Genomic DNA, 27,368 nt, shown 5'->3' on the forward strand with positions numbered 1-27,368 from the left:
AGGCTGGGGTGAGGGGTGTTTGGATTGGAGCCGGTGTTTGTGTGTAGAGGCTGGGGTGAGGGGTGTTTGGATTGGAGCCGGTGTTTGTGTGTAGAGGCTGGGGTGAGGGGTGTTTGGATTGGAGCCGGTGTTTGTGTGTAGAGGCTGGGGTGAGGGGTGTTTGGATTGGAGCCGGTGTTTGTGTGTAGAGGCTGGGGTGAGGGGTGTTTGGATTGGAGCCGGTGTTTGTGTGTAGAGGCTGGGGTGAGGGGTGTTTGGTTGGGATTGGAGCCGGTGTTTGTGTGTAGAGGCTGGGGTGAGGGGTGTTTGGATTGGAGCCGGTGTTTGTGTGTAGAGGCTGGGGTGAGGGGTGTTTGGATTGGAGCCGGTGTTTGTGTGTAGAGGCTGGGGTGAGGGGTGTTTGGATTGGAGCCGGTGTTTGTGTGTAGAGGCTGGGGTGAGGTGTGTTTGGATTGGAGCCGGTGTTTGTGTGTGGAGGCTGGGGTGAGGGGTGTTTGGATTGGAGCTGGTGTTTGTGTGTAGAGGCTGGGGTGAGGGGTGTTTGGATTGGAGCCGGTGTTTGTGTGTAGAGGCTGGGGTGAGGGGTGTTTGGATTGGAGCCGGTGTTTGTGTGTAGAGGCTGGGGTGAGGGGTGTTTGGATTGGAGCCGGTGTTTGTGTGTAGAGGCTGGGGTGAGGGGGTGGTTGGGATTGGAGCCGGTGTTTGTGTGTAGAGGCTGGGGTGAGGGGTGTTTGGATTGGAGCCGGTGTTTGTGTGTAGAGGCTGGGGTGAGGGGTGTTTGGATTGGAGCCGGTGTTTGTGTGTAGAGGCTGGGGTGGGGGGTGTTTGGATTGGAGCCGGTGTTTGTGTGTAGAGGCTGGGGTGAGGGGTGTTTGGATTGGAGCCGGTGTTTGTGTGTAGAGGCTGGGGTGAGGGGTGTTTGGATTGGAGCTGGTGTTTGTGTGTAGAGGCTGGGGTGAGGTGTGTTTGGATTGGAGCCGGTGTTTGTGTGTAGAGGCTGGGGTGAGGGGGTGGTTTGGATTGGAGCCGGTGTTTGTGTGTAGAGGCTGGGGTGAGGGGTGTTTGGATTGGAGCCGGTGTTTGTGTGTAGAGGCTGGGGTGAGGGGTGTTTGGATTGGAGCCGGTGTTTGTGTGTAGAGGCTGGGGTGAGGGGTGTTTGGATTGGAGCCGGTGTTTGTGTGTAGAGGCTGGGGTGAGGGGTGTTTGGATTGGAGCCGGTGTTTGTGTGTAGAGGCTGGGGTGAGGGGTGTTTGGTTGGGATTGGAGCCGGTGTTTGTGTGTAGAGGCTGGGGTGAGGGGTGTTTTTGGGATTGGAGCCGCTGTTTGTTGTAGAGGCTGGGGTGAGGGGTGTTTGGATTGGAGCCGGTGTTTGTGTGTAGAGGCTGGGGTGAGGGGTGTTTGGTTGGGATTGGAGCCGGTGTTTGTGTGTAGAGGCTGGGGTCCCCCCAGGCTACAAAAGGGGTTGAGGGTGTTTTGGTTGGGACAATATATAAGGCGGTGTTTGTGTGTAGAGGCGGGGTGGAGTGGTGTTTGGTTGTAACATACGCCGGACCACTGGTGCAACAACTGTGTAAGTGCCGGGGTGAGATGGGTGTTGGTTGACCCCCGAGGTGTAGTATTGGGAGAGAATTTTACGCAATGCGCAGCCGCTGGTTTAGTGTGTGAAAGGTATTTTCACCTTTACACCCCATTGTCGCGTCCTTTTTCAGGATGCTGTGAGCTGGGTTGAGGGTTATCAACGAGTTGGTTCCATTTAATGGACCTGAAATCGGATCGGTGTTTGTGCGTCCCTACTGTAATGTACCTTTTGGATCTACCAATTCTGGGGTGCACAAGCACGACGCGTGTTCGTCCCCACAGTTTTGAACTCTAGTTGGTACTAGGCTGGGGTGGGGATTTTTGGTTAGAGGAGCTTTTGTACCACTCCCCCCCCCCCCCCCCCCCCCCCCCCCCCCCCCCCCCCCCCCCTCCCCCCCCCCACCCCCCCCTCCCCCCCCTCCCCCCCCCCCCCCCCCCCCCCCCCCCCCCCCCCCCCTGCTCACCTCTCCTCTCTCCCTCCAGCTCCCCTATGTGTGTTCCTGGGGTTGTTATTATTATTAAATGTAGTGTGCTCAGAATGAATGTAATGCCTTTACTGGCTGTGCAATGGGAGGACCGGGTCCAATAACGGGGGAGGACAGTAGGTAGTCGCCACACCTTCAGGGGTGGTCTAAAAAAAGTTCTTCCGAGGTTCTGTCCTGCTTTCTGTCTACGTGTAAATTGGTCATACGTTGCTGTAGTTAACAACTCTTCAGCTGATCAGTTCGCTAACTAATACCTCTCTCTCTCCAATGTGGGGTGTCCTCTGTTGTGTGGGCCGTTGTTTGTTGTCGTTCTACACCTCTTGTTATGTGTATCTGACCTAATTAGTTAACATTAAGTATGTTGAGTGCCCCAGAAGACATGTACGCCTGACTGGCTGTGCACCCTGGACACAGGCGGCCGCCATTTGTGTATATGTTTGTTATGGCGTCTCTCTCTACTTGGGATTGTCATCCATTCACTCTGGGGTAACTGCATTGACACCAGCCTTCAGTCCAAACTTCGTGTCTGAAACCTCTTAGTAGTCTACCCTCTCCGAGAGGGAAGGCATCCCAAACCCTTCATGGACGGGTGTGTAATTTCTATCTCACCAGTCAACTCGGATCTCAGTCTCCCCCCCCCCCCCTCTCTCTCTCTCTCTGCAGTGTTGATAACAGCGAGTACATGCGCAATGGAGACTTTCTGCCCACCAGGCTGCAGGCGCAGCAGGACGCGGTGAACATCGTGTGCCACACGAAGACACGGAGCAACCCTGAGAACAACGTGGGGCTCATCACCCTCGCCAAGTACGTGGGGCACCCCTCCATCTGCAACGCGGGGCGCAGGGAGCGGGGGGGCCAGCCCTCGCTGCCCCTCACTCGGGGTCCGTTCCCGACCACTACGAAGGCATCTGAAACGCGAAGGGAAATACCAGGCAACCGCCCGGCCCAGTTCAGTCTTCAGTCAAACACAGAAAACACCTGATTGGGTCTGTGGAACACACTGGACCGGGTCGGTCCATTACTGCTGAGCAGGGGTGTCCAAAGCTGGCCCCTCCCATTCTCTGTACCTGTTCGAAATAGTTTGTTATTGAAGTGATTTAAATGAACCCCCATCAGTGCCTCCCCCCCCCCCCCCCCCCCCTACATGTTGATTGAGAATAGTTTGATAGAAAGTAGGGGAACCTGACCCCCATGTGCCTGCCCAGGGGGGGGTGAAGGGGAGTGACTGGGAAGTTCAGCTCTGACACCCCCACTCTACGGGACCTTTCGAACTGACCTGATTGGAACCTGTTAAAAACCTCCCCCCCCCCCCCCCCCCCCCCCCCCCCCCCCCCCCCCCCCCCCCCCCCCCCCCCCCCCCCCCCCCCCCCCCCCCCCCCCCCCCCCCCCCCCCCCCTGTACCCCCCCCCCCCCCCCCTGTGAGGTGCTGACCACTCTGACCCCCGACACAGGGAGAATCCTATCCAAGCTTCATGCCGTGACACCCAAGGGAAAGATCACATTCTGTACCGGCATTCGAGTGGCTCATGTGAGTGCAGCTCTGCCCTCTCCACCCCCAGCACAGGCTGCCTGACCCCACAGTGTGTGTATGTGTGTGTAATACCCTCTCCACCCCCAGCACAGGCTGCCTGACCCCGCAGTGTGTGTATGTGTGTGTAATACCCTCTCCACCCCCAGCACAGGCAGCCTGACCCCGCAGTGTGTGTATGTGTGTGTAATACCCTCTCCACCCCCAGCACAGGCTGCCTGACCCCGCAGTGTGTGTATGTGTGTGTAATACCCTCTCCACCCCCAGCACAGGCAGCCTGACCCCGCAGTGTGTGTATGTGTGTGTAATACCCTCTCCACCCCCAGCACAGGCTGCCTGACCCCGCAGTGTGTGTATGTGTGTGTAATACCCTCTCCACCCCCAGCACAGGCAGCCTGACCCCGCAGTGTGTGTATGTGTGTGTAATACCCTCTCCACCCCCAGCACAGGCAGCCTGACCCCGCAGTGTGTGTGTGTGTGTGTAATACCCTCTCCACCCCCAGCACAGGCTGCCTGACCCCGCAGTGTGTGTGTGTGTGTGTAATACCCTCTCCACCCCCAGCACAGGCTGCCTGACCCCGCAGTGTGTGTGTGTGTGTGTAATACCCTCTCCACCCCCAGCACAGGCAGCCTGACCCCGCAGTGTGTGTATGTGTGTGTAATACCCTCTCCACCCCCAGCACAGGCAGCCTGACCCCGCAGTGTGTGTGTGTGTGTGTATCGGAGAGGTGTGGGTCGTGTCCGATACGGACCTGCCTGGCGCACAGTAGTGTGCACAAACCTGTGTGTGTGTTTAATACCCTCTCCACACCCAGCACAGGCTGCCTGACCCCGCAGTGTGTGTGTGTGTTTAATAGCACTCTGTGTGTTTGTGTTTCATAGCATTGTGTGTGTTTCCTTTCTGTTCCTCATCAGCTGGCTCTGAAACACCGGCAGGGTAAGAATCACAAGCTGAGGATCATCGCGTTTGTGGGGAGTCCAGTGGAAGACAGTGAGAAGGATGTGAGTGAGGAGGGGAGACTCACTTTTATAAAGTGCTGGGTGTGGAATTCAATATGTTAACAAGGGAACATTATTCAGCAGCTTTCACTGGACTCTATGAAGCTGAGGGAGTTCATTCTATATAGAGGGGGTGCAATTCAATATGAGAACAAGGGAACATTATTCAGCAGCTTTCACTGGACTCTATGAAGCTGAGGGAGTTCATTCTATATAGAGGGGGTGCAATTCAATATGAGAACAAGGGAACATTATTCAGCAGCTTTCACTGGACTCTATGAAGCTGAGGGAGTTCATTCTATATAGAGGGGGTGCAATTCAATATGAGAACAAGGGAACATTATTCAGCAGCTTTCACTGGACTCTATGAAGCTGAGTGAGGGAGGCTATATAGGGGGGTGTTGAAGCTGATTCAGCAGCTTTCACTGGACTCTTGAAGCTTTTTTTTTGTGTTTTTTTTTTTTTTTTTTTTTCAGTTGGTGAAAATGGCAAAACGGTTGAAGAAAGAGAAAGTGAACGTGGACATCATCAATTTCGGGGAGGAGGTGAGGGGGGGGCAGATCAGGGGTCAGTCACAGCTAGGGTTACAGCAGCGTTCTTTGCTGAAATTGCAATTCCCATGCTCCCCCACCCCCTCATTACAGCTACACTGGAGCAATTGTTTTTTTATCATTGCGTTTAAAGCAGTGTTGTTTGTGTGAAATTGCAATGCTGTTTCAGTTCAATTATGCCGTTTTAGTTCAGTGATCTGCTGTTACAGCTGTAGTGACAGTGTTTCTCTCTCTCCCCCCTCCCTTTTTCTCTCTCTCCCCCCCCCTCTCAGGAGCTGAACACGGAGAAGCTGACCTCCTTCATCAACACTCTGAATGGGAAGGATGGGACGGGCTCTCACCTGGTCACCGTGCCCCCGGGTCCCAGCCTGGCCGACGCCCTCATTAGCTCCCCCATTCTGGCCGGGGAGGGGGGTGCCATGATGGGGCTGGGGGCCAGTGACTTCGAATTCGGGGTGGACCCCAGCGCGGACCCCGAGCTCGCTCTGGTGAGGGGAGGGGCCACACGTGGGGGTGGGAATCAGACTCCCGCTGCACAGCAGTGTGATCCAGTCCTGGTTTCACTAGGAGTTTAATAATGAGACTCCCGCTGCACAGCAGTGTGATCCAGTCCTGGTTTCACTAGGAGTTTAATAATCAGACTCCCGCTGCACAGCAGTGTGATCCAGTCCTGCTTTCACTAGGAGTTTAATAATGAGACTCCCGCTGCACAGCAGTGTGATCCAGTCCTGGTTTCACTAGGAGTTTAATAATCAGACTCCCGCTGCACAGCAGTGTGATCCAGTCCTGCTTTCACTAGGAGTTTAATAATGAGACTCCCGCTGCACAGCAGTGTGATCCAGTCCTGCTTTCACTAGGAGTTTAATAATGAGTCTCCCGCTGCACAGCAGTGTGATCCAGGACTGGGAGTTTAATAATGAGACACACCTGAGCTCGTTAGCTGTTTTACGTGGAGTCTGTAGGGGTGTGTTAACAGTTAAACTGTAATAAAGTAAGCCCCTGCTGTTCGCTGCTGTTTTAAGTTTCCCTCTCCTCCCTGTTTCCCTCGCTCCCCCCCAGGCTCTGCGCGTGTCGATGGAGGAGCAGAGGCAGAGGCAGGAGGACGAGGCGCGGAGAGCAGCGGTCACATCCGCAGCAGAGGCAGGAATCCCGACACCCACTGGAGACGGTGAGAGAGGGGACTGGGAGCACTGGGTATACTGGGGGAGAGCACAAGGGTTTTTTTTGTTTTTTTTTTGCAGTCAGCTGCTCTTTTTGGGTTCGTTTTCACATGTTCCTGTTATTATTGCCCGCTGCACAGCAGTGTGATCCAGTCCTGCTTTCACTAGGAGTTTAATAATCAGACTCCCGCTGCACAGCAGTGTGATCCAGTCCTGCTTTCACTAGGAGTTTAATAATCAGACTCCCGCTGCACAGCAGTGTGATCCAGTCCTGCTTTCACTAGGAGTTTAATAATCAGACTCCCGCTGCACAGCAGTGTGATCCAGTCCTGCTTTCACTGGGAGTTTAATAATGAGACTCCCGCTGCACAGCAGTGTGATCCAGTCCTGCTTTCACTAGGAGTTTAATAATGAGACTCCCGCTGCACAGCAGTGTGATCCAGTCCTGCTTTCACTAGGAGTTTAATAATCAGACTCCCGCTGCACAGCAGTGTGATCCAGTCCTGCTTTCACTAGGAGTTTAATAATCAGACTCCCGCTGCACAGCAGTGTGATCCAGTCATGCTTTCACTAGGAGTTTAATAATCAGACACACCTGAGCTTGTTGCCTAGACACACTGGGGCTGATCAAGCTGCTAGTGAAACCTGGACTGGGTGTCTCTGCTGTGCAATAGGAGTCTTTGGTTTCTCTCTCTCTTTCAGAGTCGGACGAGGCTCTGTTGCAGATGGCGGTGAGGCAGCCGGAGAGCAGCGGCCCAGGGCTGCCTGACTTCAGCAGCATGAGTGAGGAGGAGCAGATCGCCTACGCCATGCAGATGTCTCTCCAGGGGTCAGGTAGGGAGAGCTGTACAATACTGACAGGGGCATTGCTGTACCAGGCACAGGGGCTCACAGGGGCATTGCTGTACCAGGCACAGGGGCTCACAGGGGCATTGCTGTACCAGGCACAGGGGCTCACAGGGGCATTGCTGTACCAGGCACAGGGGCTCACAGGGGCTCGTTGTGCTTTTATTGGCATGACTATATTACAAGCATTGCCAAAGCAATTTATAACAATGCAATAATTAACTGGTGCATATATTATGAACTAAGCATTAAACATTCCCATTGTCATTCTCTCTCTCTCTCTCTCTCTCTCTCTCTCTCCAGAGTTTGGCCCGGGTGACTCTGCTGCAATGGACACTGGAGCTGCGATGGACACATCGGAGCCACACAAGGTAAAGAGAGAGAGAGAGCCAGCGACTCCCACCGCTAGAGAGGCTGTGCAAGCAGGGGGGGGGGGGGGGGGGCTGCGTTAGTTAACTGAGCCCGCTGACGGGTGACCAATGTAGGGTCTCTGTCTGTGTGTCATCTCACTCGCTCTCCCTGAGTCTGACCTCTGTCTGTCTGTCTGTTTCTCTCTCTCTCTCTCTCTCCTCAGGAGGAGGATGATTACGATGTGATGCAGGACCCCGAGTTTCTGCAGAGCGTCCTGGAGAACCTGCCGGGGGTGGACCCCAACAATGAGGCCATCCGCAACGCCATGGGCTCGCTGGGTACCCCCAAAGAGAGCGGCGCCGGGGGGACCAAGAAAGAGGAGGAGGACGAGGACGAGGGCAAGAAGAAATAAACAGCCGGAGCCCAGCCGGAGCCCAGCCCAACCCAGCCCAGCCCGCTGTCCTTCTGGAACAACTGTGCTGATAACAATAATAATCAGAATAGTTGAGAATATAAATATGTGGGTTTTTTTTGTTTTTTTTTTGAGGACTTTATTATTTGTTTATTGTACAAAAAAAAAGAAAATAAAAACGTTTTAAAACAATAAAAAAAAATGCATAATTCTACATTAAAAATTAATTGCATTGTTCGGAATTTATTTATTTATTGTGCCTGTTAAACCCGGAGTGGAGTAATCCCACCCCGGGATCGGGAGTGGATGTACTCCCCTTGATGCAAAAGAATAACCCTGAATCCAGTTGCCACAAAACTCCTCCTCCGCGTATTCCAAAATCCCGCGGGCAGCGAGTTCCAGAGCTAAGAAACTGCATCCCTTCGTGCGCCATCTGGGCTCCTGTCTCCTATAGCGCGGTGCGGGGCGCTGGCTCTGCAGGGGAGTCGCTGCTGACAGACAGGGGGCGCGTCGAACCACAACTCAAAGCCCGCTGAAGACACCGGTGACGTCGCGCCAGACCAGTCAGGTAGACCAATCGGAATGAAGACTAGCCGAGAGGGGGCGGGACGCGGGGAGGCGAGGGGGGGGACTCCTCCAAGAGTCCTGGAAGAGAAAAGCAAATCAATCTGAAAGGACTGATACCCGGAGGAGGGGAGCAGAGACCCCCCCCCACGCCGTTAACCCGACAACAAAGCGGGCTGATGTGGGACAGAAAAAGGGGGTGAGAGGTCGAGAAAAAAATAAAATAAAATAAATTATTTTACGTATCTTTGGGGGCCCCCTTTAGGTCAGCCGACAGGAAGTTAGGTCTCAGCAACAGGAGACTCGGGTCGCTCTTAACAGGTAAAGATTATTACGATAAATAAATTAAAAAAAATAAACGAGATCGAGATTAAAATGTATGTGTTTAAGCGCGCCTGCGATGCACCCCCCCAGCTCTCTTTAATAAGGACCCCCCCGCTTCACGCTTTATTTACAGCAGCGCCGCGTCTATAGATTACCAGCCCGCTGTTTGTCAACAAATAAAGTTGAGTAAGATTGCGCTGCTAACTCTGTTTATTGTTTGTTTGTTTGTTTGTTTGTTTGTTTTGTTATTGGTTGTTTGGTAACCCGCGCCTTATCCACCGCACGCGTTATATATATATTCAATATTTAAATACATTTTTATTTTTGTTTTTTTAAATAGTAACTGAACTGTCGAGTTGGTTGTTTTTTTTTTTTTTTTTTTTTGGAAGCTGCGAGATCGGACTGAAGATCCCGCAAGCTTAGAAATCAATAATCAGTAATCAGTAATCAATAACAACCCGTTCGTAATGAGTTCTGACACGGAGAGGTTGTGTTTCTGCTGTATAAACTTCTGCTGGAGATTCAGCGGCTGTTTGTTTGTTTGTTTGTTTGTTTGTTTATCGTCCAAAACGTGTGTCTTGAGTTTGGCGCACTTCGCTCGACTCCTCAATCGCGCTTCAGTATTTATCATCAAACCGTCAGCGTTCAGCTTTGCGCTTTCAACATGCAATCATTGTTTGAGTTAAATTATTATTTATTATTATTATTATTATTATTATTATTATTATTATTATTATTATTTTGTATGGTTTCTGACTAAATATAATTTCACATGCAAACTACGTCACACGATTTCGCTTTTTAGAAGTAATCGAAGTTCTGCAAAAAAACCCTTGCGTGGTTCCCAGTGAACGTGTGTCTAAAAAAAATATAAGGTTTACCAGATCTCTCTGTGCTTTACCAGATCTCTCTGTGCTTTACAATGCTTCCCTGTGCTTTACCAGACCTCTCTGTGCTTTACAATGCTTCCCTGTGCTTTACCAGACCTCTCTGTGCTTTACAATGCTTCCCTGTGCTTTACCAGACCTCTCTGTGCTTTACAATGCTTCCCTGTGCTTTACCAGACCTCTCTGTGCTTTACAATGCTTCCCTATGCTTTACCAGACCTCTCTGTGCTTTACAATGCTTCCCTATGCTTTACCAGACCTCTCTGTGCTTTACAATGCTTCCCTATGCTTTACCAGACCTCTCTGTGCTTTACAATGCTTCCCTGTGCTTTACCAGACCTCTCTGTGCTTTACAATGCTTCCCTGTGCTTTACCAGACCTCTCTGTGCTTTACAATGCTTCCCTGTGCTTTACCAGACCTCTCTGTGCTTTACAATGCTTCCCTATGCTTTACCAGACCTCTCTGTGCTTTACAATGCTTCCCTATGCTTTACCAGACCTCTCTGTGCTTTACAATGCTTCCCTGTGCTTTACCAGACCTCTCTGTGCTTTACAATGCTTCCCTATGCTTTACCAGACCTCTCTGTGCTTTCACGTTGCTGTCTTGCACTGTGCTGTGCATTTACGAAAGGAATTTTTTTTTTTTAAGGGTTAGTTAACTTGGTTTGTTGTTTTAATCCTCCTTAAAACTCCTCTGAGGTCTCCATGCATGAAGTGGTTCACCCCTTTTTTAAGGTACAAGGGACATGCCCCCCACAAATCAGAACGATGCAGACTTTATTATTTTTCATAAAATCAACAGGGTTTAAAGTGTTCAGACAGGCTGGATCCGGTCTTTCATTTCAGACTGTCAGTTCCCTCCTCGTCACACTCTCCAGTCACTCTCTCAGATGAGAAAAAAACAAACGTTTTGAACAAGCAAGCTCTCAGTTCCTCTGTGTCCCTTTTTGTGGTGTTCAATACAAAAGAGTTACTGTCCACACTTATTTTACAAGAGATCTGTCCTCAACAAATACCACCCCTAAAATAAACACATGGTCTCTCCTCTCTCTCATAGCAGGTTCAGTCCATTATCCCGCAATGGGGGACATGAAGACGCCCGATTTTGACGACCTGCTTGCGGCGTTTGATATCCCAGATATCGACGCAAAGGAAGCTATCCAGTCCACCCCGGACGAGCCAGAGGGGGGCCACAGACAGGGGGCGGACCCCCACTCAGAACCCCCGGGGGTGAGCGTGATCGTGAAGAACACGGTCCGGCAGGAGGGCTTCGGAGAGGCGGGGTCGGACACGGAGAAGCCCGACGGGAGACCGCCTCCGAGCGGCGGGGGGGTCGCTGCGGTGACGCTGGCCATCGAGCCCAGCCTGGCGATGCGGAACGGTTTCGGAGTTCCCTCCCCCGTCTCCTCCCCCTCTTCCTCCTCCTCCTCCTCCTCCTCCTCCTCCCCGTCCTCCTCTCCCTCTTCCAACTCTTTTTCTGTTTCTTCGATTGCCGCTGATTCCTCCTTGGCTTCGAAGCCCCTCGCTTTGCAGGACCCCCAGACCGTATCCAACGGCAACCTGTGGTCTCCACTCTCGCCCAAGACCCCCAGAGAGACAGCAACAAACAGCAGCAGCAGCATTAGGGGTAGCATCGCTAGCTTGAGTGCAGGAAACAGCGGCGACCCGAGCGACCGCTGTAAGGTTACAAATATATTCTCCAGGCTGCGTCCTCTGGTGGCTCAGAGCCCGGTGGATTTGATAGGGAAGGTTAGGGAGCGGAAGCAGCAGCAGCAGCAGGTTCCTCTCCAGCAGCACAGGAAGATACAGGGAGACGGAGGTGGAGATGCTCTTGAGGATGAGGAGGAGGAGGAGGAAGAGGATGATGAAATGGAAATTGCAGAATCCGCTGCTTCCAGTACCTCTGGGGTCTCTGTCTCGGTTCCTCCGGTTTCTGATGCATCTCCCGGCGTTGGGGTACCTTTCTTCGTCCCTCCCAAACCTGCTCCCGCCCCCCTCTCTCCAGCCGCCGCTACCATTTCCACCCCCACGTCCACGCTCAGTTTGGAACCCCAAAATAACAACCCCCCCGGGATCGCTGCCCGCCTTTTGGGGAGCCCTCCTCCTCTGCCACCTGATCCCCCCTCCTCCTCCTGCTCCGTGCTCTTCGAGAGAAACAGTGGGCGCCCCGCGGGGGGGAAGTACTCCCCAGGTTCGACGGGGTTCTGCTCTGAAGAATCGGAGCCGGATATTGGGAGCCCCCTGGTGATCCAGGAGAGCCCGGAGTCTCCCAGCTCTTCCCCTCCCAGGACCCCCAGGGAAAACGCTCGCGAGCCGAGCCCCGCGGCACCCCAGAAACACCCTGAAGCGCCCCCTTGCCCTCCTCCCTTAACCCTGCCCCAACCCTCACCCCAGTCCTGGCCCCAGCCGCACTGCCCTGACACGACGGGCAATCTGGTAAGCAGCAGGAAAAAAAGCCCAGAGCACATTGTAGAGGAACGGGATTCTCCCCAAAGCCCGGAACCGGAGATCCAGACTCCCCTTAATAACAAGACTCCAGTTTCCAACAGTGTGGCTTCTGCTGGCAGTTCCGGGGGCAGCGACAGTATTGCTGGCAATAATAATAATACCAATCCTGCTACTTCTCTCCCCCTGCTCTCCAGCAGCCCCGGGGCAAAGAAAGAAGGGGGGGAAGGGGAACCCAAATCGAGTTCCTCTCAGACCACCGCGGAATCCCGTTCAATCCGGGACAGTCCGGAGAGCCCTAGCGAGGAGGAGGAGGAGGAGGAGGAGGAGGAGGAGGAGGAGGAGGAGGAGGGAGGTGGGGAAGAAGGGGAGGTAACGGGGGCAGCAGAAGAAGGGAGAGGGAGCGCGAAAGCAGGGAAGGGAAAAAATAACAACGGGAAAGGCGGAAACAAATCTGCATCGTCCTCGTCGACTTCTTCCTCCTCCTCGGGTCCTTCTAGACCTTTAAAAGTCCGGATCAAAACCGTCAAGACCTCGACGGGCGGGATCACCAGAACTGTGACCCGCGTGGCTCCGCGCTCGGCAGCGCCCGCCGGGATTCCTCGCCCTCCCACGGCAGCGATGGAAACAGAAGCAGCGGGAGGAGCAGGAGGGAGCAGGGAGGGAGCGGGCAGCCGCAAGCCCACGCCGACGGCCGTGGCGCCCAAGAGGAAGCTGGTCAGCCTGCAGCTGGGCGATGGGGCTCGACTCAAAGGCGCCATCCTGCCGGCTTCCACCATCCAGAACGCCAGCGGCGCCATGCTGATTGCAGCCAGCAAAGCGCAGGGCAGGATAGCGGCGCTGGCGGGGGCGGCGAAACCAGAAAAGTCCAAGCCTCCAGCCAAAGCCGCCATGGGCCGCCCGGCGTTGAGCCCGGCCAACCAGAAGGCCCCGAGCGGCGCGGCGGTCGCCTCCAAACCAGCGTCCATCGTGAACAGCGGCGGCGCGGTCATCTCCCGCAGCCAGACCAGCCTGGTGGAAGCCTTCAACAAGATTCTGAACAGCAAGAACCTGCTGCCCAGTTACCAGCCCGACCTCAGCCCCCCGGCCGAGTGGAGCCTGGAGCTGCCCCAGTGCGGTTACCGCTGCCTGGAGTGCGGGGACGCCTTCTCCCTGGAGCGCAGCCTGGCGCGACACTACGACCGGCGCAGCATGCGCATTGAGGTGACCTGCAACCACTGCGCCCGCAGGCTGGTCTTTTTCAACAAGTGCAGCCTGCTTCTCCACGCCCGGGAGCACAAGGACACCGGCTTGGTGATGCAGTGCTCCCACCTGGTCATGAGACCCGTCTCCGTGGAGCAGATGATCGGGCAGCAGCCGGACGCCACTCCCGCGGGGCTCGCCAAAAGCCTCCGAAACGCGCCGCCCGGGGTTTCCAACGGGGCGCAGGGCTCCCCCGGGGAGGCTGGCCCCGGGAAAAAGAAGGAGACCCCCCCCCAGCCGAAGCTCCAGCCCCCCGGCGCTCCCCTTCAGCCCCAGCCAGCCATGCCCCTCAGCTGCAGGAAGGAGGAGCTGCTGCAGTATCGCAGCTTCAAATGCCCCGAGTGCAAGAAGCAGTTCAAGGGGAAGACGGAGCTCGCGGCTCACTTTCAGGAGGTCATCTCCGGATCGGATTCGGTGAGATCTTTTATTCAAATTTCAATTCATTTATTTCAATTTTATTACATGTTTATTTATCCGCAGCGCCTTTCATAGTGGGGAAAAAAAAAGCATAATACATTAAATACAGTGAGAATTGGATCATCTGTGAAATGCAGTTTAATAATCAGACACACTGGGGGCTGATCAAGCTGCTAGTGAAACCTGGACTGGGTGTCTCTGCTGATATTACAGGGGGATGGAAATCAGTTCCATTGTGTTCATGTAATAAATAGATTGCAAACACACAGCAGCCCAGAGAGCAGGGTGTGGGGTTTACCACAGAGCAGCTTGTCTCAGTTCATGATTGCTGACCCCGTGTGTGCCTGCGCCCCTCAGAGCTGCACCCAGTGCGCCCCGGTCATGATGATGTCGAACCCTTGCAGCGGCTCTGCTCACAGGCGGATGCACCGGCACCAGGCCCCCCACGTGTGCCCCGAGTGCGGGGGCGTGGCCCGGCCAGCCGGCTTCCAGACTCACCTCAAAGAGGCCTGCCTGCATTTCTCACGACGCATCGGGTACAAGTAAGCAAACCGGGACCCGGTCCCTCTCCCCGTCTCCCTGTCGGCATATCTCCTGCCCTGTCTCTCTCTCTCTCTCCTCCACTCCCCCTCTCTCCCTATCTCCCACTCCCCGTCTCTCTCTCTCTCCTCCACTCCCCCTATCTCCCTCTCCCTGTCTCTCTCTCTCCTCCACTCCCCCTATCTCCCTCCCCCTCTCTCTCTCTCCCACTCCCTTTCGGTGCCTATCTCTCCCTCTCTCTATCTCCCCCATACTCTCCCTCTCTGCTTATTTCTATCTGCTTATTTCTCTCTGTGCCTCTCTCCCTGTCTCCCTCCCTCTCTCTCTCCCACTCCCTTTCTGTGACTCTCTCTCTCTCCGTATGTCCCTCTCCTCCTCTGCCTCTCTGCCTTCCTTTCTGAGCACTTCTGGTAAACTTAACGAGTTGACTGGGAAAAGGAAAGAAAGAAAAAATAAAAGCAAGCATAAATTAAATGCAAAGTCGATATCTTGTATCATACAGCACCCTAGATCATACTCCTCTCTCCCTCTCTCTCTCTCTTTTTCTTTCTCTCAGATGCTCCAGTTGTCAGGTTGTGTTCGGAGGGCTGAACTCCATCAAGTCTCACATCCAGTCTGTTCACTGCGAGGTCTTCCACAAGTGCCCCACCTGCCCCATGGCCTTCAAATCGACCCCCGGGGCCCACGCTCACATTAGCACCCAGCACCCCAGCCTGGAGAACCAGCAGGCCAAGTAAGAGCCAGCGTTTAAACAAGGCTCCCGTTGCAGAGCGCTTCAGATTCAGACACACCTGACCTCTCTCTCTCTCTCTCTCTCTCTCTCTAGGATGATTTATAAGTGTGTGATGTGCGACACTGTGTTCACCCACAAGGCTCTGCTGCACACTCACTTCGACATGCATTTAGCTAAGCAGAAGGTGCACGTGTTCAAGTGCCCAGACTGTACCAAGCTGTACGCGCAGAAACACTCCATGATGGAGCACATCAAGGTACAGCGCAGTCATTAACAGTGTATGGGTGTGTGAGGCAGACTCCTTCATCCCAGGAGACTCACTCAGGTGTTACAGGGCAGCGCAGGGTTACAATGCAAGCTTCATATTGAAACACAGTGTAGTTTACATATGAAAGGTGCTGTGTATAATAATAACACTGCTAGAATACAATATGAACTAGGATGCCGTGTATAATAATAACACTGCTAGAATACAATATGAACTAGGATGCTGTGTATAATAATAACACTGCTAGAATATGAACTAGGATGCTGTATGCTGTGTATAATAATAACACTGCTAGAATACAATATGAACTAGGATGCTGTGTATAATAATAACACTGCTAGAATACAATATGAACTAGGATGCCGTGTATAATAATAACACTGCTAGAATACAATATGAACTAGGATGCCGTGTATAATAATAACACTGCTGAATACAATATGAACTAGGATGCCGTGTATAATAATAACACTGCTAGAATACAATATGAACTAGGATGCCGTGTATAATAATAACACTGCTAGAATACAATATGAACTAGGATGCCGTGTATAATAATAACACTGCTAGAATACAATATGAACTAGGATGCTGTGTATAATAATAACACTGCTAGAATACAATATGAACTAGGATGCTGTGTATAATAATAACACTGCTAGAATACAATATGAACTAGGATGCTGTGTATAATAATAACACTGCTAGAATACAATATGAACTAGGATGCCGTGTATAATAATAACACTGCTAGAATACAATATGAACTAGGATGCTGTGTATAATAATAACACTGCTAGAATACAATATGAACTAGGATGCCGTGTATAATAATAACACTGCTAGAATACAATATGAACTAGGATGCCGTGTATAATAATAACACTGCTAGAATACAATATGAACTAGGATGCCGTGTATAATAATAACACTGCTAGAATACAATATGAACTAGGATGCCGTGTATAATAATAACACTGCTAGAATACAATATGAACTAGGATGCTGTGTATAATAATAACACTGCTAGAATACAATATGAACTAGGATGCTGTGTATAATAATAACACTGCTAGAATACAATATGAACTAGGATGCTGTGTATAATAATAACACTGCTAGAATACAATATGAACTAGGATGCTGTGTATAATAATAACACTGCTAGAATACAATATGAACTAGGATGCTGTGTATAATAATAACACTGCTAGAATACAATATGAACTAGGATGCTGTGTATAATAATAAATAGAAACAATATGCGCTGCTAGAATAACGCTGCAATATGAACTAAAAAAAGTTGCTAATCCGTGTTCTCCCCCCGCCCCGTTCTTCCAGAGCGCTCACCGCAACGGGGGCACCAAACCCGAGCCCCCCCCTCCAGCCCCCGCCCAGCGCCCCTCCCCACAGAAAGCGGTGCGCTCAGCCGGGCCGGTGAAACTAGAACCACGCCCCTCCAGCTCCTCTGAAGACGAGGGGGAAGAAGAGGAGGAGGAGGAAGAGGAGGGGGGCGGCGGCAGCTCCCCCGACCCCCCCAGCTCTCTCCGGGACGGGGAGGAGCAGGAGGAGGAGGAGGGGGGTGACAGGGTCCCAGAGTGGCGCTGTTTCGAGTGCAGGGCCCGCTTCTCTGAGAGAGACGAGTATATCACACACATGAGGAAGGACCACGGCAAGGTTAGAGAGGCCGGCCGGCGAGCGAGCAGACCCTGCACGCGCGCATGCAGCGAGGGGAGGTTATGGAAGTAGCTGGGAAAAAAGGAAAACTGCCTTGTAGCAACAGAAGCAAAATAAAGAGAGGTCCTGCAGGGTCACAGTGTGACTGATCAATACAAGAAATGAATTCCAGCAGCTGGATTGAGAAAGCAGTGCTGTAAACAAGCTGTTATATATATATATAATGTGTGTGTGTTTCAGGGCTTGGTCGTTTCCTGTTTAAACACGATGGCGCTTTTATTAACACTTGTTTTCCTCTCGTCCTTTCTCTCCGTTCCGTCAGTCTGTGAAGAAGTTCCCGTGCCGGCTGTGCGATCGTTCCTTTTGCTCCGCCCCCAGCCTGCGGCGTCACGTGCGCGTCAATCACGAGGGCATCAAGCGCGTCTTCCACTGCGAGTGAGTGAGGCCACGCCCACCACGGGGGCAGCTCCTGCTTCTTAACCTTTACAAAATCAACGCCCTCCTCCTCGTTATTATTATTATTATTATTATTATTATTATTATTATTATTATTATTGTTGTTACACTGCTGTTGAAGGCTTGTCGTCTCGTTTTTGAAGGTACTGCACGGAGGGGAAACGTACCTTCAGCAGCAGACTGATCCTGGAGAAGCACGTGCGAGTTCGGCACGGGATTCGAACCTGGGGCCCCTCCAGCGAGCCTGAGGTCAGCGCCCCCCCCTCTGTATCTAGCTGTCTGCAGCTCTGTCTAAAAGTGTGGCATCCCCGAGAATTTTAGAATTGAGACTTGCTGTGGTTTAAATATTATTATTATTATTATTATTATTATTATTATTATTATTTTATTTTTAATACAAAATGATACCGCTTACCATATCATCTACCAGAAGGAAGCCATAGTAGTGGAACAGTGTTTCATGTTAGATTTCCAAATCTTCTTTCTCTCTCTCTCTTCCCTCCTTCTCTTCTCTTTCTCTCTCTCTCTCTCTCTCTCTCTCTCTCTCTCTCTCTCTCTCTCTCTCTCTCAGGGCCCGGCACGCAAACGCAGAGCTCCCCTGGAGAGGGACAGCTCCTCTGACACGGAGGGGGGAGCAGCAGCAGCAGGAGGAGGGGGAGCGAGGAGGAGGAGGAGGATGAGGGCGGGCACCCCGACAAAAATCAGAAAGCGCAAGGCCCCCCAACCCCAGCCCCAGGCAGAACCCGCCGGGCCCTTCAGCTGCCAGAAGTGTGGCTTCACCACAGAGTCCCGGCCCGAGTTCCAGGCACACATCCCCCAGCACCACAGCGACGAGTCCTCTCACCAGTGCACCCACTGCGGGCTCTGCTTCGCCTCGCAGCCCTCCCTCAACCGCCACTGCTTCATCACCCACCGCGTCAAGCAGCCCAGCCCGCCCGGGGACCCCAGCGAGGGCGAGGGGGAGGAGGGGCAGGGGCAGCAGGGGGGGCTCTCCTGTCAGGTTTGTGGGAAGCTGTGTGAGACGGCGGTCGATCTGCGCACTCACTTTCGGACACACGGCATGGCTTTCATCAGGGCCAGGAAGACTGGGGGAGCAGAGAAATAGACTGAGGGGACGGGGGGGGGGCTCCAGCACCACCCCCAACTGTCCTGGGGTTCAGAGCTCCCCTCAATGAAGTCTATTATTATTAATATTGCAATGATCAGGAGCCAGGAGTTTGAGCAGGGTTAGAAACTCACACTAGCCCTGCTGCTGCTGCACCCAGTCCTGGGGTTCAGAGCTCCCCTCAATGAAGTCTATTATTATTAATATTGCAATGATCAGGAGCCAGGAGTTTGAGCAGGGTTAGAAACTCACACTAGCCCTGCTGCTGCTGCACCCAGTCCTGGGGTTCAGAGCTCCCCTCAATGAAGTCTATTATTATTAATATTGCAATGATCAGGAGGCAGGAGTTTGAGCAGGGTTAGAAACTCACACTAGCCCTGCTGCTGCTGCACCCAGTCCTGGGGTTCAGAGCTCCCCTCAATGAAGTCTATTATTATTAATATTGCAATGATCAGGAGGCAGGAGTTTGAGCAGGGTTAGAAACTCACACTAGCCCTGCTGCTGCTGCTGCACCCAGTCCTGGGGTTCAGAGCTCCCCTCAATGAAGTCTAGTATTAATATTGAAATGATTATTTCTTTTCTGGTATAAACCGTTACTTTCATCCCTGGATGTAGTTTTTAATTACAGTTTTTAATTACCGCTGTAATTAATGAAACCAATATAACCCCCTTACTGTCCCTCAAGGAACAGAGCTGTAGAAAAATTAACCCTCTTTGGGATTAAATATTGAATGACGGCTGTGTTAACCGCACAGCTTTAAAACGACCCCCCCCCCAAAAAGAAAAAACAGCGCTGTAGAGGGCTGGGGCTGGGGGGTGTAATCATGATTTTGTGTATTATTATTTTTTTTTTTATATATAAAGTGTTGAGTTGTGTGTTTTGTTTTTTTTAAATGCTGCTGCTTTTTTTTTTTTTTTTTTCTAGCGATGCACACGCAGCTCAGCCCGGTTCGAGGTTCGGGCTCCGAGTTCACGCTTTTGTTTTGATCTCGCGGGTTTAGCTGCGTTTTTATAACACTGGTTTGTGTGCAGCACAGCCCAGGGCAGCCGCGATACGTTTAACATTGTGTGTGTGTGTGCGTGTGTGTGTAGCACTTGATAAATACAATACAAACCCTCCACTTGCATCGTGCTGAGGTGGGGATGATTAAACAGATGGCTTCATGCAGCCTCTCTTCAGTGTGTGAAGTTGGGCAGGCAGGTTTATTGCAAAGTGCAACTTCAGTCTGTCAGAGTGAAAAATGTGCTGTCTGTATAAACTGCCCTTTCTCTCTCTCTGTCTTGTTTCATGTGTTCTTTTTTGTCTCTCTGCTCCTTCCCTTTTCATTTATTTCATCTTTCTCTGTCTTCTTTCTCATTTCATGTATTTTTTTTTCTCTGCTACTGCCTTTTTCTTCATGTATTTCATCATTCTTTCTTCCTGAGAACCGCACTGAGGTAGAATCTGATCGAAACTCTGCATTTCTTGGACTGCAAGAGCCTGCAGGAATTGAGATATATATATATATATAAATCTTAACGTTTTTTGGAAATTTGTTGTTTTGTACCCTATAGAGGAACACACTTTTCTTGTGATCTGTAAAGTCGAACCTTCCCTTTAGAAAATGTTCCTGGCAGTGCTGAGTAACTCAGCCCAGTCCTTTACACTGCAAAAACAAAACCTCATCGAAACCAGCATAGAAATCTTTATCTTCTAAAAACCTGATGACTAGCACAGAAACCCCCAATGTAGCCCCTGTCACTGTAATGTATTATAAACCCCAGTTCAGTTTGCAGTCTTGTTATTATTATTGACTTTGTATGTAGTGTTCAGGGCTCTTCAGAGCACGGATTAAAGAAATGGAATATAACTGTTGTAATAAAAGACAGCTTCTCTTTTTCACCTAATTCTTCACTGGAGAATTGGATTGCTTGTACTCTGATTAGGAATGCAATAAAATAAGCAGGCAGTTTGAGGGCAGGGTTAACTGTTTAAAAGACTACAACACTGTGGCTTGGGTTCAGACAGCTTTAATATCCCGTTTCTGGAAAGGAGAGTAGAACTGCAGGGTCTCTGTGAAGCACGTCTGCGCTGGCTGGGGTTGAGGGGGTTAAGGATCGGGGTTCCATTTCTCACAGGTCTTCAGCCCCACACAGAGCCAGCAGTGCCTTCAGGTAGTCCCCCTTCGCTTTTCCCTGTGGACCCGGAACAAGAACACGAGAGATCAGCTGGGCTCGGATTCCTGCTTCGGACACACAGGAGGTCCACACCCCCCTCAGATCAGCTCGCTGTCCAGGGGTTTCAGAACCAGCCTGGTGTCGGTATGTTACCGAAACCCAAGACCAGCCAGATCCAGCACAGGGAGGAGAGCAGGTGAGATGGAAGCTGAGAAGAGTTTAGGAGAGAGAGAGAGAGAGCCCCTCTGCCCTCACCTGTATCGGTGCACACACACACACACACACACACACACACCTGTAGCGCTGTGTACAGAGAGACTCCGTATTTCTTGCGGTACTCGACCCGGATGCTGAGCAGGTCTGTCTCGCTGCGGGACACCAGGATTCGGACGAGGGGCGCGGCCCTCGACCCCTGCAGGAGACGGGGTGGAAACGCTGGTCACTGCGTTCATTACATTTCTATCTGGATGGATGACTATTGAGTGTTTGAATAGTTCTGCATCCTGTTTACCTTCACGGCCTCGTGGAGATTCCCAGCCAGGTAGAGTGGAGTGTTCTGAATAGCAGAGGCTTCAAATGAAACAGACAGTGAAGCTGCATTTCAAACTTCAAATGAAACAGACAGTGAAGCTGCATTTCAAACTTCAAATGAAACAGACAGTGAAGCTGCATTTCAAACTTCAAATGAAACAGACAGTGAAGCTGCATTTCAAACTTCAAATGACAGTGAAACTGCATTTCAAACTTCAAATGAAACAGACAGTGAAGCTGCATTTCAAACTTCAAATGAAACAGACAGTGAAGCTGCATTTCAAACTTCAAATGAAACACAGTGAAACTGCATTTCAAACTTCAAATGAAACTGCATTTCAAACTTCAAATGATACAGCCAGTGAAGCTGCATTCCAAACTTCAAATGAAACACAGTGAAGCTGCATTTCAAACTTCAAATGAAACACAGTGAAACTGCATTTCAAACTTCAAATGAAACAGACAGTGAAGCTGCATTTCAAACTTCAAATGAAACAGACAGTGAAGCTGCATTTCAAACTTCAAATGAAACAGACAGTGAAGCTGCATTTCAAACTTCAAATGAAACAGACAGTGAAGCTGCATTTCAAACTTCAAATGAAACAGACAGTGAAGCTGCATTTCAAACTTCAAATGAAACAGACAGTGAAGCTGCATTTCAAACTTCAAATGAAACAGACAGTGAAACTGCATTTCAAACTTCAAATGAAACAGACAGTGAAGCTGCATTTCAAACTTCAAATGAAACACAGTGAAACTGCATTTCAAACTTCAAATGAAACTGCATTTCAAACTTCAAATGATACAGCCAGTGAAGCTGCATTCCAAACTTCAAATTATTATTATTATTATTATTATTATTATTATTATTATTATTATTTATTATTTTTCACACACGGTGAGTCAGTCAGTGGCAGAGGTGGGATTTGAGCGGCGAATGGGAGAATTTGTTTATTATAATTTTATCTATTTAAAATTATAGTAAACAATTATTCAAAACAAACATGCCAAAAAATGTATATAAAGTTTATAGGAAACAGTTTAAAATAACGTTCGCATATTCCTAATGAAATACGGGCTGAACGCCACAGAAATCACACGTGAATATCTCATGCGCTTATATTATCCGTGTAACACATGCACATGTAGTCAACATACTTTGTTTACAGAGAGATAAATATTTTATTTGTTTGTTTGTTTGTTTGTTTGTTTGTTTGTTTGTAAATGCCCGCCGGTCACTACAATGCAATGTTTGCAATAATTTGCTGCAATAACCGTTTCGTCCACCAGGTGTCGTGGAAGGACCGTCGCGATGCGCCGCGTTCCGCTGAGCGGCCGCGTCACGTGATCTGATGAGACACGCCTCCTGCCGACGCGGTTTCCAGTGGCAACGGTTGCTAGAGCTCGGCGGCTGCCGGTCAGGGCGGTTAGAAAGCGGAATGGCTCTGAAGAGCGGGTCGGAGGCGCTCGGTACCGGCGCTCTGAGCTCGGAACAGCCGCACAAACTCAAGCAGTTTCAGGTGACAGAAAGGAAAGAGCGAAACTAGAGTCAGCGTTTAAAACACAAGCCGTGGACTCGGAGCGGTTAGCAACCGGGCCTGGCTGAGTGACAGTGCCGCAAGCCACTTAGATTGCAGCGGGGGCTTCCAGTGTCCAATCACAGGGCGAGATTCGATGATTGGCAGAAATTACGACGAATCCTGAAAGCAAAAGGGCGGGCACGCCAAAGCTAAGCCCGCAATGTGAAAGATTATTATTATTATTATTATTATTATTATTATTATTATTATTATTATTGTTTATTTTACAGATTAATACTCGCATTGCTAACGAAAAATACCTCAGGTCGCATCCGGAAGTTGAAATGATGTTGAGCGAATTTATCAGGTAAATATAATTGGACCGCGATTGATTGATTGATTGATTGATTGATTGATTGATTGATTGATTATGTGTACGACTATCTGTTTCTAATTTTGTTACGTGTACAAGTTTAACACATGCTTCAAAATTGCGATAACAACATGTGTTGTTGTTGTTGTTTTTATTATTATTATTATTGGGGTTTTTGTGGGTTTTTTTTAGAGAAGTCCTTTTAAAACGGCCCGGCGATATTCGTGAATTTGCTGCAGGTAAGAAAAACTAGCCCCTAACATTTATTATTATTATTATTATTATTATTATTATTATTATTATTAATAGACTTCATTGAGGGGAGTTCTGACCCCCAGGACTGGGAGTGATTTATTATTTCATTATTTCTTGGGAAATTAACAACTTGCAACAAAATACAATTTTAATTTAATTTGTTTTTTTTTGTTTATTTTTTTCTAGAACATTTTAGTGACCCCGCCCTTCCTGGGAGGATTGAGAGGAAAATGGAGGCGTAGGAATCAGGAATAGAGACCTCTTCCATCGTGAAGAGAGAGTCACTTACTGAGACAGCTCGGCCAAATCATCTGGCATCACCTACAATCACAGGACTGAGACATCGTTACATCTGCCTGTCTGTCTGTCTATCTGTGAACATAATCCAGATCTTATATTTAACATCTTGTAATCAAAAGAAACTACAAAATGAGATCGCTCAAAAAAAAATAAAGTCTCCCACAAGGAAGCTGTGACAGCAGTTCAGTGTTTCCTGTCAGATTTCCAAATGTCACTTTTTTCCATTTCAATTCAATATCTGGAAAACTATACAAAGCGAGAACAAGGGAACATTATTCAGCAGCTTTCACTGGACTCTATGAAGCTGAGGGAGTTCATTCTATATAGAGGGGGTGCAATTCAATATGAACATTATTCAGCATTCACTGGATATGAAGCTGAGGGAATTCTATATAGAGGGGGGAATTCAATATGAGAACAAGGGAACATTATTCAGCAGCTTTCACTGGACTCTATGAAGCTGAGGGAGTTCATTCTCCAGAGGGGGTGCATCTGGATCGTCAGCTTGGTCTTGATTCGCCCGCTACAGGCGCACATGGACCTATAGAATGCTGGATCGTCGTTGTATCTCAAGTCTTGGTTTCTGATTGCATTGACGGTCCCTCGCGGGCTCTCGCTGTGATGCGCGTGTTTAATACAGGATCCCGTTGCTCTTAGTGGTTTAATGGAGTGGAAGGCTGCTGGGTGTGTGTGTCGGAACACGCCTCTTCATCTCCAGTGGGGATCGGCTGCCCCTCTGCGCTCTGCGGCTGTGTCTGTTTAAGAATGCGTGCAGAAAAAGCACACGAAAACGTATGCGCTAATATTCAGTACTGGGAATAGGGGTTCACGTGCGCGCACACAGAGAGACAGACAGAGAGACACACACAGACACACACACAGAGACAGAGACACACACACACACACACAGACACACACAGACAGAGACACACACACACAGACACAGACACACACACACACACACACACACACACACCTAAACTCTCTGTCTGTGACACACACTGTCAGAGACAGACACAGTGACACTCACACACACACAGTCTGACACGCCTCTGACACACACACAGAGACACACAGACAGAGACACACACAGAGACAGACGCACAGAGAGACACACACACTGCTGGCTCACACTGCTGTCACTATGGGGCGCAGGTGTAAGGTCTGTCCTGTGTCAGTCTGTTTACCCGCTGCTGCGCTTCGGGAGGATTCCATGGTGCTTGTGGGGTCTCATTAGTGGCTGTGCCGTGGGGCTGCTGGGCTGAGTTTGCTGGTAACAACACGCACACGCGTGTTCAAATGTCTTCAGATTAAGTGAGACTCAGAGGAAATCAATACTTCAGTAGAGCTGGGTTACATCATCTCTAACAAAGGCAGCGAACACCGCCCTGCAGCTTCGCGCTCTAGGGGTTTATTTGTGTTTGTAATTCTAGGTCTTAATTGAGATTTTTAATAGAGAGTTCCAGTGTAACCGGAGAGGGGTCCTCTGCTCTCGTTTCAGTGGGAGCAACAGATTTGCGTAATCAAGATGGCTGTGTGTTACAGCGCTTAGAGAAAGGGGGCTTGATACCAGGAGGTTCAAATCCCAGCTCAACTCCCTGTGTGTGTGTGTGTGTGTGTGACCCTGAGCAGGTCACTTCACCTCCTTGTTCTCTGTCCTTCAGACGAGACGCAAAACAAGCGAGGTCCTATTGGAAGAGACTCTGCAGCAGCAGCAGCAGTTGCAGAGTTCACCCCCCTGGTCTCTGGAAGTTGATAAAGGCTGCTCTGCTAAGTGACTCATTAGTATAATAATAATGTGCCCCCGGTCTCTGTGGCGCTGCTGGTCTGTGTGCAGCGCTGCGCTCTGTTCCAGTACATACTGTTCTGAATCAGTGTAAGGTGACACTCCACATCTTACTGAAAGCCGAGTTAATCTGTTTTCTGAAACGAAAAGGAAAAAACTGAGAACTTCTGCTAAGAATAATGTGTTGACTGTGAAAAGGTAAAACAAAAGACGCATGCATTAAATGCAAATTCAATATCTTGTATCGTATATCACCCTAGATCATTCTCTCCCTTTCTCTCGCTCCCTCTCTCTGTATGAACACAGTATATTTATAAATGGATATAGGTATATTTTGCAGTAATAAATACATGCTTTCCTGGAAAGTTAAGCCCCATGTGGGTTCACTGTAACTCAGGACAACAGTCACCATGGCAACTCTCAAGGATGCTGTGGTACCGATACCTGACTCACCCCCCCCATCCCTCCTCATTATTATCAATCCTCACACAGCTACACCTGCAACATCACATTTCAGATCACTTTACCTGAATCTGTTCACCTGGGCACACCTGGACTACCTGCGACAGGACGAGGAGCTCCACCGGCAACAAGGGACCGCTGAGACAGGGAGAGAGGAGGTTTGGGTTCTCGTGTGTCATTATTCATGAGGTTTTTAACCCCTATTTTTACAATGCTTCCCTATGCTTTACCAGACCTCTCTGTGCTTTACAATGTTTCCCTGTGCTTTACTAGACCTATCTGTGCTTTACAATGCTTCCCTATGCTTTACCAGACCTCTCTGTGCTTTACAATGCTTCCCTATGCTTTACCAGACCTCTCTGTGCTTTACAATGCTTCCCTGTGCTTTACTAGACCTCTCTGTGCTTTACAATGCTTCCCTATGCTTTACCAGACCTCTCTGTGCTTTACAATGCTTCCCTATGCTGTATTAAGAATACATGGCAAACTATGGTGAATGCTTTTATAAGGGTGACTTCAAGACTCTGCAGCTAACACTGAGAAATACTCAGCATCCCCATTTGTGATGCAATCAACCGCTAGTCAATTACACCCACGCTGTGCCAAACACAAGTCAAAGACTTTCATTTTTTCCTCTGGGGTGCAATTACCTGTGAATGAGAGAGCCAGGCTGTTACTGCAACAAGAACTGGCAACAAGCAGAGAGAAGAAAACTTAATAAGAGGACTCAAAGCGCTCTTGAGAAGAATGTGGCAAATTGCAATCTGGGGGTCCTTGAAATAAATATCTCCCATTGTGTTATCTGAATAGACTAGCAGCTCTTATTGAATCAGCCACACTCAGCAATAAGAGAGTGCATTCACACCCCCCCTCCTTCTCTCCGTGCCAGCCTGGGTCTCTCTGGAGAATGATCGCTGCCGCACCGAGTCAAGATCCCACAATCCCAGGGTCACAGTTACACAGCTTTTATTTCTCATAAATATTGACCAAAGTTTTGAAGAGTTAATGCTGTTTATTCTCTTCATATCTCCAGCCTGGCGCTAGGCTTCGTTTTTATGTGTTGCTAGGGAGTTGACCAACATCTTATCATTCAGCTAAACAGTCAGCTCTGTAGTGGAGAGGCGAGTGCGGGTCCTATCGGAGATAGCAATGAGAGTCCTGTTGCACAGCAGTGCCACCCAGTCCAGGTTTCACTAGCAGCTTGATCAGCACCAGTGTGTCTGATTATTAAACTCACAGTGAAAGCAGGACTGGATCACACTGCTGTGCAGCGGGAGTCTCATTATTAAACTCCTAGTGAAAGCAGGACTGGATCACACTGCTGTGCAGCGGGAGTCTCATTATTAAACTCCTAGTGAAAGCAGGACTGGATCACACTGCTGTGCAGCGGGAGTCTCATTATTAAACTCCTAGTGA

At 49.9% G+C, this 27,368-nt stretch overlaps 3 protein-coding genes and 1 long non-coding RNA gene across 5 annotated transcripts; 3 read left to right on the forward strand and 1 right to left on the reverse strand.

Annotated features, from left to right (window-relative positions):
• The first annotated feature begins 2,421 nt into the window (after positions 1-2,421).
• LOC121306931 (26S proteasome non-ATPase regulatory subunit 4-like) lies at positions 2,422-8,050 on the forward strand. The gene is made up of 10 exons (XM_041238957.1): positions 2,422-2,444; positions 2,676-2,867; positions 3,477-3,591; positions 4,507-4,593; positions 5,067-5,135; positions 5,414-5,629; positions 6,201-6,309; positions 7,004-7,135; positions 7,451-7,518; positions 7,722-8,050. Exons 1-10 carry the CDS (start codon positions 2,422-2,424, stop codon positions 7,908-7,910), a joined length of 1,200 nt encoding a protein of 399 aa, XP_041094891.1. The 3' UTR covers positions 7,911-8,050.
• A 560-nt stretch (positions 8,051-8,610) lies between these two features.
• On the forward strand, positions 8,611-18,685 carry znf687b (zinc finger protein 687b). Of its 2 annotated transcripts, none has more exons than XM_041238994.1 (9): positions 8,611-8,795; positions 10,743-13,786; positions 14,147-14,331; positions 14,886-15,062; positions 15,156-15,318; positions 16,672-17,007; positions 17,330-17,442; positions 17,607-17,712; positions 18,035-18,685. In XM_041238994.1, exons 2-9 carry the CDS (start codon positions 10,766-10,768, stop codon positions 18,566-18,568), a joined length of 4,635 nt encoding a protein of 1,544 aa, XP_041094928.1. In that variant the 5' UTR covers positions 8,611-8,795; positions 10,743-10,765; the 3' UTR covers positions 18,569-18,685. The 2 variants fall into 2 exon arrangements, with proteins under 2 accessions (XP_041094928.1, XP_041094929.1); XM_041238995.1 differs by having other exon boundaries at positions 10,746-13,786.
• A 374-nt stretch (positions 18,686-19,059) lies between these two features.
• LOC121306976 lies at positions 19,060-21,437 on the reverse strand. Its single transcript, XR_005948256.1, has 3 exons — positions 21,237-21,437; positions 21,021-21,137; positions 19,060-20,743 (listed from the first exon to the last, which is right to left on the reverse strand). It is a non-coding gene; the product is annotated as an uncharacterized LOC121306976 (long non-coding RNA).
• A 1,136-nt stretch (positions 21,438-22,573) lies between these two features.
• LOC121306975 (RIIa domain-containing protein 1-like) lies at positions 22,574-23,914 on the forward strand. Its single transcript, XM_041239022.1, has 4 exons — positions 22,574-22,776; positions 23,067-23,143; positions 23,342-23,388; positions 23,591-23,914. Exons 1-4 carry the CDS (start codon positions 22,609-22,611, stop codon positions 23,644-23,646), a joined length of 348 nt encoding a protein of 115 aa, XP_041094956.1. The 5' UTR covers positions 22,574-22,608; the 3' UTR covers positions 23,647-23,914.
• Positions 23,915-27,368: the final 3,454 nt, after the last annotated feature.

The sequence above is a fragment of the Polyodon spathula genome, chromosome 51, assembly GCF_017654505.1.
Source record: "Polyodon spathula isolate WHYD16114869_AA chromosome 51, ASM1765450v1, whole genome shotgun sequence".
Classification (NCBI taxonomy): Eukaryota; Metazoa; Chordata; class Actinopteri; order Acipenseriformes; family Polyodontidae; genus Polyodon; species Polyodon spathula.

Coding starts and splice junctions, on each gene's coding strand:
- LOC121306931 (XM_041238957.1), top strand. CDS start 2,422: ATGTTGAGTGCCCCAGAAGACAT. Junction 2,445..2,675: donor TTGAGTGCCCCAGAAGACAT/GTACGCCTGACT, acceptor CTATCTCACCAG/TCAACTCGGATCTCAGTCTC. Junction 7,136..7,450: donor GATGTCTCTCCAGGGGTCAG/GTAGGGAGAGCT, acceptor CTCTCTCTCCAG/AGTTTGGCCCGGGTGACTCT.
- znf687b (XM_041238994.1), top strand. CDS start 10,766: ATGGGGGACATGAAGACGCCCGATTTTGACGACCTGCTTGCGGCGTTT. Junction 13,787..14,146: donor TCATCTCCGGATCGGATTCG/GTGAGATCTTTT, acceptor TGCGCCCCTCAG/AGCTGCACCCAGTGCGCCCC. Junction 17,443..17,606: donor AAGCGCGTCTTCCACTGCGA/GTGAGTGAGGCC, acceptor TCGTTTTTGAAG/GTACTGCACGGAGGGGAAAC.
- LOC121306975 (XM_041239022.1), top strand. CDS start 22,609: ATGAGACACGCCTCCTGCCGACGCGGTTTCCAGTGGCAACGGTTGCTA. Junction 23,144..23,341: donor ATGTTGAGCGAATTTATCAG/GTAAATATAATT, acceptor GGTTTTTTTTAG/AGAAGTCCTTTTAAAACGGC. Junction 23,389..23,590: donor TATTCGTGAATTTGCTGCAG/GTAAGAAAAACT, acceptor ATTTTTTTCTAG/AACATTTTAGTGACCCCGCC.